Raw genomic sequence first — 15,397 nt, forward strand, 5'->3', positions numbered from 1 at the left:
TGGAGCCTCACACACTTCTCCAGTGTGAGCTCCTGGGAAGCCCCTCTCACCACCCTAACTCAGCGCCCCCTCAACGGAGGCATCTGCCAGAAGCATGGGAGGCCTTTGGGACGTTCCCTTCCTGGCATTAGAGGATCTCCAACAGCAGAGGCGGCAGCAGCAGAACCAGGAACAGCAGGATGAGCACCAGGCTGCTGCTCACTCACCTGAAGCTGCACAGGCCAGAAGGGGACAGCGCTTGGAAGTGGCTTGAGAGCACCTTGCTGCGCTTTAGGGGGCCAGTGGGACCCGTTTCTGCACTAGCAGTCCTACTCAGAAGTACTTCCATGAAGATCTGGTTTCTCTGTTCAACAGATGGCCAACGCTCCTCAAGAGATGTCATTCTCTTATGAGCACTCACCATGTTTTCCGTACCCTGGCGAGTTATCTCCTGCATGGAGGTTGCCAACCTTTCCATGGTGATGCGTTCATGCGCCAATGACTCCACAAAGGCTCTGCTCATGGTCGCTATGGACTCCTCCATTTGCTCAGCACTCGCAGCGACCCCGGAGACAAAACCTGCCAGAGACTCCTGCATCTGTGCATGGAGATCCATCACCTCTTCTCTTGCAGATGGACCCAGAGGCAGAGAGTCGTCATGCAGCACAGCTGAGCTGAGCTGGCAGAGTCCTGCGCCCTCCGATGAGGACTCTCCACTGCTGTCCCTGTCTCCAGAATCTGCTGAGGCTCACTTGTGAGCTGTGAAACACCAGGTGACAACACTACTGTATGTCCCGAAGGTCCCCCCGAGGTGTGAGTGTCTGCGCTGGTGCTGGGTGCGCTTACTTCTGCTGCTGCTGCGCCCTCAGAGGTTGGAGCTTCCTCTGAGGAGTCTGGCTGCACAGCCTCTTCCTCCTCCACAGTGAGGACAGGGGCTCTGGATGGTACTGTGGGGGAGTAAAGGAAGGAGTTAGAGATGTAATGCCAAGGTTCTTCTGGTGACTCCCAGCGAGTTGGCATCTGCTGACACCTGCATCCATGCAGCATTGGTCTCAGTGGGAGGCCTCTTCCTCCCTGACCTAAGGAAGAAGACCTCCCTGTGGGCCCTAACCCCATCCAATAATGCCTGCAGTGAAGCCTCGTCGAATTTGAAGGCAGCTCGGCCTCTGCCGCTGGCAGCAGCCCTCTGCCATTGTGCAAGAGTGGTTGAGAAGCCTGCAGAGGTGGAGAAGCTTGCTGGACACTTTGAAAGCAGCACGAATGATGACATCATAGTGTGGGGATTTCTGACTCGAATTGGACAATTAGCAAGGCTTCCCACATGCTGGGAATTAATTGGCCACTTGAGGGAAAATTGCGTGGAGCTGGCTGACATTTTTTTATGTGTGTCAGAAACCCCACATTCGGGGAAATCCGACCATTCCCCAGACAAGCCGAAAATCGGGGCCCATGTCTCTACCACTCAAAGGCACCACTGCCTTGAATTTCTTTGCGACTAAATCATTCCAGGCAGCAGCAGGTGATGATTGCCACATTAGTCAGGCAGCAACTCACCATTTCATGAAGAAAGTGTCTGATGCTCTATTTAGGCAGGCCACTAATTTTATATACATCCCAATAAATCAGAGAAACATAGAGCATTACTGCAGACTGGCAGGGTTCCCACAGCTGCAAGAAGCAACTGACAGAATGCATGTGACATTCACAGACCTATATGACAGCCCCCTCAATTTTGTGAACATGAAAGGCTTTAAATCGATTAATATGCAGCTACTGTGCAATGTCAGTCACCTTATCCTGCACGTGAATAAAGTGCCATAGAGCAGACTACAGACATTCTGAAGTCTCATTTTAAGTGTTTAGATAAATCCAGTGGAGCCATGCGATATAGCTCAGCAAGAGCCTCCAGAAACATTGTAGCTTGCTTACTACATAACCTTGCGATGAAGAAAGGCTTGCTGCTTCTGGAAGCTGAACAAGTTGATGATGAAGGTGTGGGGGGAGGTGGGAGGACCTCAACCTCCACAGCATGATGAGGGTGTACAGGAAAAGTAGGATGTGGATCAAGACATGTATGAAAATATTGTCAAGACTTAGTACAAGTCGTGTGCCGCATGCAGTTTATTTCTCCTGTCATATAAAGCCGCAGGAACTGTGCAGTATGTCAGACAATTTTTCCATATGTCACATTAGAGAGAATATTAGGTTATCAAACATTCTGCGATCGAACCCAGCCAATCTACATTTTTAATTCCTTTTTTTAGGCTTCCCATGGGCTTGTATTGAGTCACGTTGGCAATGGATGACAAATTCCTGAAATCTAGTTTCTTGCTGACAAAAGGTTTTGGCAGCAGTGGGAGTGATGTACATATTCTGCCAGGTGACGTTGCAGACATGGAAATAAACAGTCTTAGTGGTGGATAGGATGTGGGGTTTGCAACTCAGCTCAGGGTTGGATAGGGCACCAAAGTTCTGCATAGCCTGAGTGAATGACAAAGGAGCAAGAGTGGCTTTGGTCTACCCCAGGTACAGCTAGAGGAAATTTTGAGTCACCTACTATTAAATTCAGGTAGTCTGCTGGTACAGAGGTGGTCGTAAGATGAAGGAAGGTGATGGAGGAAGAGCTGGGTGTCATCAGCATACCTATGGAAGCTATAGATGATCTCACTGAGGCATAGCTGAGGATCAGAAAGGAACCAATGATAGATCCTTGAGGAACTCTGGAGGTGACTATGCAGGGGCAGGAAAAGAAACCATAACTCAAAATACACTGGCTATGTTAGGACAGACATGAGTGCAACCATGCAAGGGCAGTCCCATGTAGCTGAACAATGAAAACTTTTTTTTTTAAGTGCCATTTAAAAATATGTTCTGATCCATGCTAAATACAACCACTTGGAAACTAAATACATCCATAATTTTATATGAATCAAAAGCTCAGTCCTGGCCTGAATCCACATTCATCACTGGTGCCAACTTTTCACCGTAACTTTAAAGGACAGCTCCAACCTATTTATAATTGTGGATAAACTCAAAGGTCACTTTGTAGTGAGTTTTTATCTGTGTCCAACTAACCACAACTGGTGGTGCCAAAAATTGCAAGTGACTTTTGATGAATACTATTTTTCTTCTTTGTACTTCTAGCATTTCTTTTCCTATGATATCTGGAAAGTAGTTTTGCGGGCCTATGATGGCCAATTTATATTCTAGATTACAGACAAAGTTATGAGTAAAAGAACGTGTTGTGTGGTATGATACTTTTTTTTAAATTGTGTGTACGTCAAGAGGAGAGCTGCTGGTGCTGGGAAATGGAATATTTTCTACTTTTGGCACTCAGCGTCAGAATTGGCTATTCTCAGATCAGGTGGCATGCAGAGTAAAGCTCTTTGTACTTTGCCACACCAAAGTGTTTTAGCAGTAACGCAGAAGAATGGCCTTTACTGCACCGCTGTGAAGTTTATGCTGCTCTCTCCGGCCATCCTTGTAGCTACTCTGAATGTTAATGCCCAGTTACATGCCATTTTGTGTGTTAGATCACACTCGTCAGGAACTGGGTTGAGATTGTCCAAACCCAGTTCACTTAGAACTCGTACAGCTGACAGAGACAGGAGATTTTCATCCCATCAGTCTGGGCTGGATTTGAACCCATATCCCAGAGAGAAAAGTCAGTCTGATAGCCTTTCTGCCATCCAATCGCTGCGGAAATGTATTGCAATTTGGTTGGAATGGGTACCAATATGAGTTTGAAGAGAGTCTACACTTCTTTTATGAATCCATATAGTGGAGTAGATGGGTGCTCACTAGCAGAGAAGAAACTTTCAAATAGATTTCCCTATTGCTGTTGTTTAGTGTGATGTTAGCCTGTTTAAAGTGAATGGATTAATGCTGCTGTTAAAGTGGAAAAACTAGGCTTTTATATCTACTACGTTGCACTACCCATATTGGGACAGGAGTACATTCCATCCATTCCAATAATACGCTTGAACACATTCTTCAAAAAGAACATTTCAAGATGGTTACAGTGCCACAATTCTTTCAGACAATCTGCCCTGGAACTAGATTCTACTTCTATATGAAAGATGTTTCCATTTAGAATCATTCCGCATAATAGTTGTCAAAGAAATAGCCAGAAGTATAAGCACATTGCTTATTCAGATAACCTTTTTCAAACTCATAGTTATACTGCGTGACCAAACAATGTCATATCTCTAAAAGCAATTCCATTTTTACATGGAATATGTGATTTGGATTTCATCCCACAAAATTTATATTTGTGTTGATCAAAACATTCATCTTGGTACAATGGTTTCAGTATACCTGCCTAACAATGAGCAAACTGGTTCCCCCTACACCAGCATTTGTTTCCCTCCTCTACCCCAGGGATATTGCCATAGCTGACATCAATTAACGTCACACGTACTAGATTTCAAATTTGGAACCTCCTTGCATATATGCCAACTGTCAGCATTTCACACTGGTGGTCAATGTTTTGAGGGCCTCATCAGTGTGTGATGCTAGTATTCGCTGACAAAAATCAGCGTGGGCTGGGTCTTTGCCCCTTCGGACCCGCACCTACCCAAGTCTATCCACTTGGGTAGGAAAAATAGAAAAGCAGAGTATTTTTTAAATGGTGAGAGATTGGGAAATGTTGGTGTTCAGAGGGACCTGGGTGTCCTTGTACACGAATCACTGAAAGTTAACATGCAGGTACAGCAAACGGTTAAGAAAGCAAATGGTATGTTGGCCTTTATTACAGGAGGATTTGAGTATAAGAGTAAAGACGTCTTACTGCTTATATAGGGCCCTGTTGAGATCACACCTGGAGTATTGTGTACAGTTTTGGTCTCCTTACCTAAGGAAGGATATACTTGCCGTAGAAGGGAGTGCAACGAAGGTTCACCAGACTGATTCCTGGGATGGGGGGATTGTCCTATGAGGATAGATTGAGGAGACTAGGCCTATATTCTGTAGAGTTTAGAAGCATGAGAGGTGATCTCATTGAAACATACAAAATTCTTACAGAGCTTGACAGGGTAGATGCAGGGAGGATGTTTCACTTGGCTGGGGAGTCTAGAACCAGGGGTCACAGTCTCCGAATAAGGGGTCGGCCATTTAGGACTGAGATGAGGAAAAATGTCTTTACTCAGTGGGTGGTGAATCTTTGGAATTCTCTACCCCAGAGGGCTGTGGAGGCTCAGTCGTTGAGTATATTCAAGACAGAGATCGAAAGATTTTTGAATATTAAGGGAATCAAGGGATATGGAGATAGTGCAGGAAAGTGGAGATGAGGTAGAAGATCAGCCATGATCTTATTGAATGGCGGAGCAGGCTCGATGGGCTGAATGGCCTACTCCTGCTCCTATTTCTTATGTTCTAAAGTCTTGTTGCTAATTGACCAAACCAGATATCCCAAGTGCTAATGGACAGGGCCCCAGTTTTCTCTGTTGGCACCTGCCATACCACAGCTTGTATTTACCCACTTCAAAAAATATTTTAACATTTATGTTGGATGCACACATTTAACCTGGACTGTCATATCTTTCAGACCTACCCGAAACTGGATTATTTTTTTTTATTCAGCTGTGAATCTGTTTTGCAAAGATTGAACTTTAGTTGAACTTGAACTTAAACTGGAATTTGTTTGCCAGGACTGTCGCAAGTCCCAGTCAGAGAACCTACAAATCATCACTAACCGTATTATGTTAGTTTAAAATGTATATAATATAATTAATATACAACAACGACTTGTATTTATATAGCGCCTTTAACGTAGTAAAAAGTCCCAAGGTGCTTCACAGCCTTTATAAGACAAAAAAAAATTACATAATATAATATAAAAACAAGTAATGATCTGGAGCTAGTACTTAAGATGGTAAATAAATTACGTGGCCTGGATCCTCCCCCAAGTTTGTGGACTGAATCTGAATTTTTTTTTAAAAAGCATTTTCAGTGGCACCAAGTGTGATTTATTTCTTTTTGCCCTTTTTGGACTGAACCCAATGTTTCCAAATAACACAGATTCCTAAATTTACATTACACAAACTTTCAGAGTCTTCAGTGTAACTTGTTGTCTCTTGCTGTTAATGCAGCCTCTGACAGCCCTGACATATTAGATATCTGTGAATCATTCTTAAAAGGCCAGACGATAAATAAGGGGGTAACCATCCACAGCAACAATATATTTTGGCAGGACCAAGGTGCAGCTAGTGACAGAATTATTTGATGTTTTGGCATGAGTTGTCAATCCCTCACAGGCAAGATGAGGAATCAGATCAATTTGAAATCCTCTTGACTGAAGTAGTCCTCAGAGAAGATGCTTTTGGCAAAAGTTCATCATGTACCACTTGCTGGCGATTCTATTTTTATCTGCCTCCTGCCATCAATAGATTTAGTTATCTAGTCCCAGGTATTCTATTTTCTTGATCAGTGACTTATGTTGTCACTGTGAAAACTGGCAAGGAAACAAAGAAAAAAAATCTCTCTGCCATGTTGCATCTTCATACTTCCTTTTGGCCTTATTCAGATTAATGGCAAGTTAAATTTAACATAATCTGGCTTCTGTTACGTTAGAATTTGACTGCCCCTTCATCTGCAGCTAAGCAGCCTCTGATTGGTGTTTGGAAAGTAGTGACAATTGCAAGTTTTACCTAATGGCAAATTGAACAGGAAAAATTGGTACCTTGAACTAGCATCCCGTCTACCAATATAAGATCAAGATTATACCCTTTTCATCTCCATGGACAATCTACATGTAGTTCTCAGTACTCCTGAACTTAAACGACCCAACCTCTGGAAAAACAGCAGTAACACAGACCTAAGATTTTAGTAGATCTTATGAGCCTCTTCTGACTGCTAAACGCACTGAGCCAATTCAAAACTCAAAACAGCACAAAAATGCAAGTACAGGAAACTTTTTTTATCCGGCACCGACGGGACCGGCGTGGTGCTGGTTTATCAAAAAGTCCGGATTACAGAGAGGTTTAGTAAAAGGTACAAGAGGTCCGTACACAGCAACAAATCCAGGCTTCCCTGTTGCTTAGCAACAGGTGCAGGAACTCCGGCCACAAGATCCAGGCGTCCCTGTTGCTTAGCAACAGGTGCAGGAACCCCGGCCACAAGATCCAGGCATCCCTGTTGCTTAGCAACAGGTGCAGGAACCCTGGTTACACAGCCACAGATCCAGGAATGGCCACTAATATGAAGTAAAACTTACCTGAACCTACTCCTGAATTTTGCCGGTTAACAGACATTTCCGGTTATTTAGGTGCTGGTAAATCGAGTGTTTCCTGTACGTGATGCATATCACCAGTTCAGTGTCAGGTACAAGACCCACCATCAACTTGGCATGATGTTTCCAGGCATGTTTATGCTATAAAACAGTCAGTACAATTATTCCTATTAAACCCACAATAGCATATTTATGATACAGTGGCTGCTTTACATGCCCAGGAATACCTGGAGGTTTTGCCGGGAGGCGAGGAACACTTGTACCATGAGCAGCTGCAAAGATGGTGATAATATGACATCATGGCTCCCACCTCCTGCCTCTTTCTCCTGGATCATTGCATGACAGGAGCTGACGCTGATAGTGGGCCTTACTCCTTGTGCCCAGATCTGAGCAGGGCTGGGGTGCGAACTTCTGTGACTTTTTCTCAAGTGTGAAGGTGGAGACCATCGGGCTGCAATTTTTTGGACAGCAGCCAGACGGCTCTGAAACCAAATGACCATTACAGCTGCTGCAAGCCCCTCAGTCCTGCCACAGAATTTGATTTTCCTCCCATGCTTCCAAGCGCGAGTTTCAGCTATTGCTAGGTGATATACCTATCAATTCGTCCAATGAAAAGCGACGAGTTAGGAAAGTAACTATAGGTTTTTATTGACTAAATAACAGAGCCCACCCTCATGGGTGATCGGATCCAGCAAGGAGGAATACCAGCCAGTCGACTACCTTTATACCTGGGCAGGTAGGTGGAGCCATGGGCGGAGTCAGTGATGGTCAGCCCAGGTATAACAGTGTGACAAGAGGCGACCTCGTATAGTGATACAACAGTGAGAACAGTGAGAACAATATAACAGTGATAACTATAGTGTAACGATAGTGAACGATAAAAGTGGTTTACCACATTCACCCCTTCTTTAGATTTGAGTCCGGCGGGGTGAAGTGTACTACCAGTTCTGGTATGTCAGTCTGTCCGGAGGCCTCGTAAGCCTCTCCGATCGTCGCAGCGGCGGTGTTGCATTATCCGGTGTTAATGCTGGTGTCTGCGTGGTCGGCGAAGGCTCGTGGGGTTCCGGCATGCCGTCTACCTGGGCTGGAATTGGGGGGGTGGGGGGGGGGGGTAAAGGTGGTGTCTCCGGAGTGCCCGAGGGTGCAAGGTCTCGTAAGGAGACAGTACCCTCCCGCCCGTCTGGGTAAGCCACGTAGGCGTACTGGGGGTTGGCGTGCAGGAGGTTCACCATCTCGACCAGGGGGTCCGTTTTATGGGCCCTCGCGTGCTTTCGCAGCAGGACGGGCCCCGGAGAGGTCAGCCAGGTTGGTAGAGTGGTTCCCGTAGTCGACTTCCTGGGGAAAACAAACATTCGTTCATGGGGGGTGGCGTTAACGGCAGTGCAAAGTAGTGACCGGATGGAATGCAGCGCTGTCGGGAGGACTTCCTGCCAGCGGGAGGTTGGGAGGCCCTTAGACTTTAAGGCTAAGATGACGGCCTTCCAGACAGTCGCGTTCTCTCTTTCCACCTGGCCGTTCCCTCGGGGGTTGTAGCTGGTGGTCCTGCTTGCTGCAATACCTCTCGCTAGTAGGAACTGGCGGAGTTCCTCGCTCATGAAGGAGGAGCCCCGGTCACTATGTATATAGTTCGGGAACCCGAACAAGGCGAAGAGTTCGTTCAGGCATTTAATGACCGTGGTACTGGTCATGTCTGGGCAGGGGAAGGCAAAGGGGAAACGGGAGTACTCATCAACGATGTTGAGGAAGTACACATTACGGTCGGATGATGGTAGGGGCCCCTTAAAGTCGATGCTCAGGCGCTCGAAGGGGCGGGTGGCCTTGATCAGGCTTGCTTTGTCCGGCCTATAGAAGTGCGGTTTGCACTCGGCACAGGTCTGGCAGTTCCTGGTCATGGTCCTGACCTCCTCGATGGAGTAGGTCAGGTTGCGGGCCTTAATGAAATGGTAAAGTCTGGTGACCCCGGGGTGGCAGAGGTCGTTGTGGAGGGTCTGAAGTCTATCAATATGCGCGCTGGCGCATGTAATTCGTGAAAGAGCATCGGGGGGTTCGTTCAGCTTACCTGGCCGGTACAAGATCTCATAATCGTAGGTGGATAGCTCGATTCTCCACCTCAAGATCTTGTCATTCTTGATTTTGCCCCTCAGCTTGTTATTAAACATGAAAGCGACCGAACGCTGGTCGGTGAGGAGGGTAAATCGTTTGCCTGCCAGGTAATGCCTCCAGCGTCGTACCGCCTCCACGATCGCCTGGGCTTCCTTCTCGACCGACGAGTGTCGGATCTCAGGGCCCTGTAGGGTCCTTGAGAAGAAGGCCACCGGCCTCCCCTCCTGGTTAAGGGTAGCGGCTAGGGCGAAGTCGGATGCATCGCTCTCCACTTGGAAGGGGATGGACTCATCCACTGCGTGCATTGTGGCCTTGGCTATGTCTCCCTTAATGAGGGAGAAGGCCGCGCACGCCTCCTCCGTGAGGGGGAAGGATGTGGACTTCATGAGGGGTCTGGCTTTGTCCGCATAATTGGGCACCCATTGGGCATAGTAGGCGAAGAGTCCCAGGGTTCTCTTAAGTGCCTTAGGACAGTGGGGGAGGGGTAGCTCCATGAGGGGGCGCATTCTTTCGGGGTCGGGGCCGATGACTCCGTTCTCTACTACACAGCCGAGGATAGCAAGGCGTGAGGTGTTAAACACACATTTCTCCTTATTGTAGGTGAGGTTCAGCTGTTGGGCCGTACGGAGGAATTTCTCCAGATTCACATCATGGTCCTGCCGGTCGCGGCCGCAGATGGTGACGTTATCTAGATAAGGGAACGTGGCCTGCAGTCCGTTCTGGTCGACCATCCAGTCCATCTCCCTTTGGAAGACCGACACCCCGTTGGTGACACCGAAGGGGACCCTAAGGAAGTGGTAGAGGCGCCCGTTCGCCTCGAAGGCGGTATACTGGCGGTCCTCCGGGCTGATAGGGAGTTGGTGGTAGGCCGACTTAAGGTCGATGGTCGAGAATACTCGGTATTGTGCAATCTGATTGACCATGTCAGATATGCGGGGAAGGGGGTATGCGTCCAGCTGGGTGTACCTGTTTATGGTCTGGCTGTAGTCGATGACCAAGCGATTTTTATCGCCGGTCTTAACGACCACGACCTGGGCACGCCAGGGGCTGCTGCTCCCCTCGATGATGCCCTCTTTCAGGAGGCGCCGCACCTCATAGCTAATGAAGGCCCTGTCCCCGGCGCTGTACCGCCTGCTCTTGGTAGCGACGGGTTTGCAGTCGGGGGTTAGGTTAGCGAACAGGGAAGGTGGCGGGACCTTGAGGGTGGATAGGCTGCAGGTGTTACACGGTGGGCGGTTTAACATCCGCTGGTTGTCGACTGTGAGTGGGGGGAGGGGTCCACCGTATGCTAGGGTGACACTTTGGAGGTGGGATTGGAAGTCCAGCCCTAGTAGGACGGCAGCGCAGAGCTGGGGGAGGACGAGGAGTTTAAAGTTTTTATACTCCGTACCCTTAACCGACAGGGTCACAACACAGTAGCCGCTGATGTCCGTGGCGTGGGACCTTGATGCCATCGAGATTCGGTTGCGCGTTGGCAGGACGGGGAGGGAGTAGTGGCTCACCGTGTCTGGGTGGATGAAGCTCTCCGTGCTTCCGCTGTCGAACAGGCAGGTCGTGGCGTGGCCATTTACTTTGATGTCCATCATCGACTTGGACAGGTGATGCGGGCGGGCTTGATCCAGAGTGACGGAGGCTAGTGTGTAGCTGAGCGAGTCGTTGTCGTCTGCGGGTGAGGCGGTCGTCGGGTCTGGAGGCACGGTGGCAGTCGAGCGTGGTGGGTAAAATGGCGTCTCCCACGAGGTTGGACAAAATGGCTGCCCCCATAACTCACATGAGGCACTATTGGGGTCGGTTGCCTTGATCAAAGATGGCCGCCCCCATGACTCACGTGTGGGGATGCTGGCCTCTGTTGCCTTGAAGGAAGATGGCCGCCCCCACAGTTCGCATGAGGCACTGCTGGCCTCTGAAGATCCACTTCTGCAGGCCTTAGCAAGGTGGCCTTTCTTCCTGCAGGTTGAGCAGGTGGAGTTCCTAGCTGGGCAGCGCGACCTCGGGTGTTTCTCCTGGCCGCAGAAAAAGCAGCCGCGGGGGTCCGATGTCGGAGCCGGTACCGGGGGTGGCGGTCCCGATCGGGTCCGGGACGCCGACGCTGAGGTAGGTCTCGGGGGCAGCGCGGTGAAGGGTATTGCGGTAGGGGTCGGGCCCGAGTCCCAGGGTCGCGAACAGTACCTGGAGAACGCCTCCTGGTCCCGATGGGCCACCTCCAGGGAGAGAGCGAGGGCTGCAGCTTTGTCCAGGTCGAGGTCCTTTGCTTCCAGTAATCGCTGCCGTGAGTAGTCGGACCGTAGGCCTTTCACGAAGGCATCGCGGACGTTGTCTTCCGTATTTTCTGCCGCCGTTACTGCTTTAAAGTTACAGTCTCTGCCGAGTGCTTGTAGCACCCGTAAAAATTCCTCCACCGGCTCCCCTGGCAGTTGCGGGCGGGACCTTAGGAGGTGCCTGGTATACATGGGGTTTACCGGGGTTTGGTACTGTCTTTTCAGCCGGTTGATGGCGTCCTCATATGTTTTAAGGTCCCGGATGAGCGCGAATACTTTAGGGCTCAGTTGGGCGTTCAGAACTCTTAGCTTGGATCTCTGAGGCACGTTGGACTCTTCCAGGTAGGCTTCAAAGCAGCCCAGCCAGTGATCGAAGTCGAGGGCTGCGTTCGCTGCCCGTGGATTTAGATCCAGGTACGGTGGTCTGAGGGCTCGCAGCCAAGCCGGCTGTTGTGATTGTTGCGGCTCGGCGTCTGAAGGCTGCTGTGGCTGTTGTGGCGGGGCGTCTGGATGAGACATCTTAAAATTTAGTCAATAAAATTGATATACCTATCAATTCGTCCAATGAAAAGCGACGAGTTAGGAAAGTAACTATAGGTTTTTATTGACTAAATAACAGAGCCCACCCTCATGGGTGATCGGATCCAGCAAGGAGGAATACCAGCCAGTCGACTACCTTTATACCTGGGCAGGTAGGTGGAGCCATGGGCGGAGTCAGTGATGGTCAGCCCAGGTATAACAGTGTGACAAGAGGCGACCTCGTATAGTGATACAACAGTGAGAACAGTGATAACAATATAACAGTGATAACTATAGTGTAACGATAGTGAACGATAAAAGTGGTTTACCACACTAGGCAAACGGCAGATGCCAGGAGTTGCTGACGAATGGCATGGTGAGCAGCGCAGTTCACCATGAAATATATGGATTCATTTCCAAGGGCATTCTGACCGCAACATGGGCACAAACCATAACCCATTGGATGGTGGTTCCACCAGTTGGAGGTGCCGAGCTTCAGCAGCAGCTACTTGTCTCTCTATAACCTAGTTACGTTAGACACCAAACTCTGCTTGTGTGTATTCTCAAACCCAGCCTTCACGCAATGCCTTGCAGCAGCTGTGGTATCGGTCAATTATTTAATTATTTCCCACATTACATCAGTGACTCCACTTCAAAAGTACTTCATTGGCTGTAAAGCGCTTTGAGACGGCCGGTGGTAATGAAAGGCGCTACATAAATGCAAGTCTTTCTTTCTTTTAACTCTCGTTTTTAAATGCTTTTTCTTAAAGATACGCTTTGTTTATAAAAAAAAAAATGTTTTTAAAGGCAGTGGGTCATGTGTTAATCCTTGAAGTTGTAGTATTTTTGTGATTACTACATGGAGTTCCTGTTCACTTAACCTGGTAAGTTAAGTACACAACCGGGGGAAAAAAGCCTTTGTTAAACAAGACGTATCCTTATAATATTCAAATGGATCTGCTTTTCTTTCAGTCGGTTAAATAAAGAAAAAGCAGCTTTACTTCGCATGAAGAACCAAATGGCAGCAGATCTGGAGAGACTCTTGAATCAGCGGGAGGTAATATTTTTTGTTAATTATCTTGTGTAATTGGCAGATGCCTGTGGTTAAAGAAAAGGCTTAATGTAGTGGTTGCTGCTTAAAATTTGTGGTAGTGTATATTAGTACTGGAGAAAGTAAAAAAAAAATCTATTTAAATCTCTCCCCTTCCTTAAAACCTAACACTTGTGCTTCGCACCACAGTAGGTGGATCAGAGCAGACACCTCCATAGACACCAAGGCACTGCAAATTTGTATGGTTGTCTGCACTTAAATGGTATCAATACTTGATCCAGCTACCAAACTGAGAGTTTCCATGGACCTTTGAAATCTAACAACTTCATCACAATATATAGGTGGTGACTGCACCACATTGGCATCACTTAATACATGGGGAAAATTGAAAGATATTTTTCCTTGACAGAGTAGCGGATCTGTGGAACAAAGCCCCAGGAAAGGAGTTATTATTATGTTGATTAACTCATTAAAAAAAAAAGCTCTATACATTTCTAGTTTAGAATGGAATGAAAGGCTAAAAGGATTCGGTGCTGTTGGGTCAAATGCTCTGGAGTGCAATGGCTTGCAAGCTGCTGGGATCACAGAAGTATCATCCCATGAAAAGCAAGTGAACCAAGCAGGTTTTCATGAACTTGCTCAGTGATTCTAATTATATAATTATAATTGGTTAAACAAAGAAATGCAAAGGTAATTGTTGCCCCTGGAGCATTAATGAGAAGTTGCTTTTCTAAAGTACAGTAGACAGTCACATAGTTAGAACTAACTTTGTTCTTCAGTAGAATTATCTTTTGAGAATGTACCTGATGGGGAAGATTAGTGAGCTTTACTGGCTTAACACAGTTATTGGACTACATACAAGAAATTTATAAGAAAGTATTGTTCCCATTAAAACATTTTACATATATTTGCAAAATCCAGCGCCTTCATTTAAGGGATAGTGCACACAGCTGCAAATCTACCCCTTGTGAAAACATTCAAATAAATTCTAAAATTAGCTAGATGTATTTACTTTGCTTCCAACGGTTTGAAAGGCTCAAAGATGGTGCTATTGTAACATACATTTGATAATTAACTTGTAATCTTGTATGAAAGTATTAATTTTATAGAGATGCTCATGAGGCAAAATACTCTGTCCACCTCTGAAAGAAAAACTCTGGAAAATAAAAATGTCTTAATGGCTTTTGAAATCTGTTTTCTGTGCATTGGGATTTATAAATAGCATAAACATGCATCCAAATCTTACACACTAAGACATTTGTAAATTCTTAGGCCCCGATTTTCCCGATCGCGCGGGAAATTTTCGGGTTCCGACCCGAATCTAAATGGGTCTGCCAGCTGCATGCAATTTTCCCTCAAGTGGCCAATTTATTTCCAGCGTGTGGGGACCCTTGCTAATTGTCCATTTCCAGTCAGAAAGCCCCACAGTATGATGTCATCATTCGTGGTGCTTTTAAAGTCTCCAGCAAGCTTTTCAACCTCTGCAGGCTTCCCAACCAGTCTATCAGAATGGCAGAGGAGCCTGCACCAGCTGCTGCCAGCAGCAGAGGCCGAGCTGCCGCAAAATTCGACGAAACATCATTGCAGACATTGGTAGATGGGGTTAGGGCCCGCAGGGAGGTCCTCTTCCCTATCTCGGGGAGGAAGAGGCCTCCCAAAGAGACCAGGGCTGCCTGGATGCAGGTGGCTGAAGAGGTGAACTCTGTGGGAGTGACCCGTCGTACATGGAAGCGCTTCCATGACCTGCACCGCACAGGAAAAGTAAGTATGAAGTTCCCATCACCCTCAGGCTGCTTCCCATTGCCTTTCCCCAACAGCTTCAGCTATCACCTCCTCCACATCCAACTTCACAGTCACATCCATGCACCCTTACCCATTCTCTCTCTATCTATGCTCACATTCACATAACTCTTCCACCATGCAGCCCTCACACTGCCTCTCACTCTGATGCTTGTAACACAACTGCCAGCACACAGGGAGGGCCCTTGGTCTTGCAGCCTCACACCATCTTTGTCTCCTTCTAAGTACCTTTGCTATGCAATCTCTACACTCATTTCTTCATTCTCACTCAAACTCCACTTGTCTCCCTCATTGCAGGAAAAGAGAGCTCACAATAGGAGAGAGCGATCGAGGACTGGAGGAGGACCACCCTCAATCGCGCGCCTGACCCCCTGGGAGGAAGCAGTGATGGAGATTGCTGGGGCTGACGTGCCTGCGGAAGCTGGGGCAGGAGAGACAGGAGCAAGCCCACAAGCTGGT

General features: G+C 47.6%; 1 protein-coding gene across 1 annotated transcript in view; it reads left to right on the forward strand.

Annotated features, from left to right (window-relative positions):
* pibf1 (progesterone immunomodulatory binding factor 1) overlaps nucleotides 1-15,397 on the forward strand; it is a 190,471-nt gene that overhangs the window by 157,469 nt on the left and 17,605 nt on the right. The window contains exon 16 of the mRNA XM_085998484.1: nucleotides 13,060-13,144. Coding sequence (XP_085854610.1) covers nucleotides 13,060-13,144 — 85 coding nt within the window. The remainder of the gene's footprint in view (nucleotides 1-13,059; nucleotides 13,145-15,397) is intronic.

Source organism: Somniosus microcephalus, chromosome 10 (genome assembly GCF_052327205.1).
Source record: "Somniosus microcephalus isolate GS21.2 chromosome 10, FLI_Smic_1.0, whole genome shotgun sequence".
Classification (NCBI taxonomy): domain Eukaryota; kingdom Metazoa; phylum Chordata; class Chondrichthyes; order Squaliformes; family Somniosidae; genus Somniosus; species Somniosus microcephalus.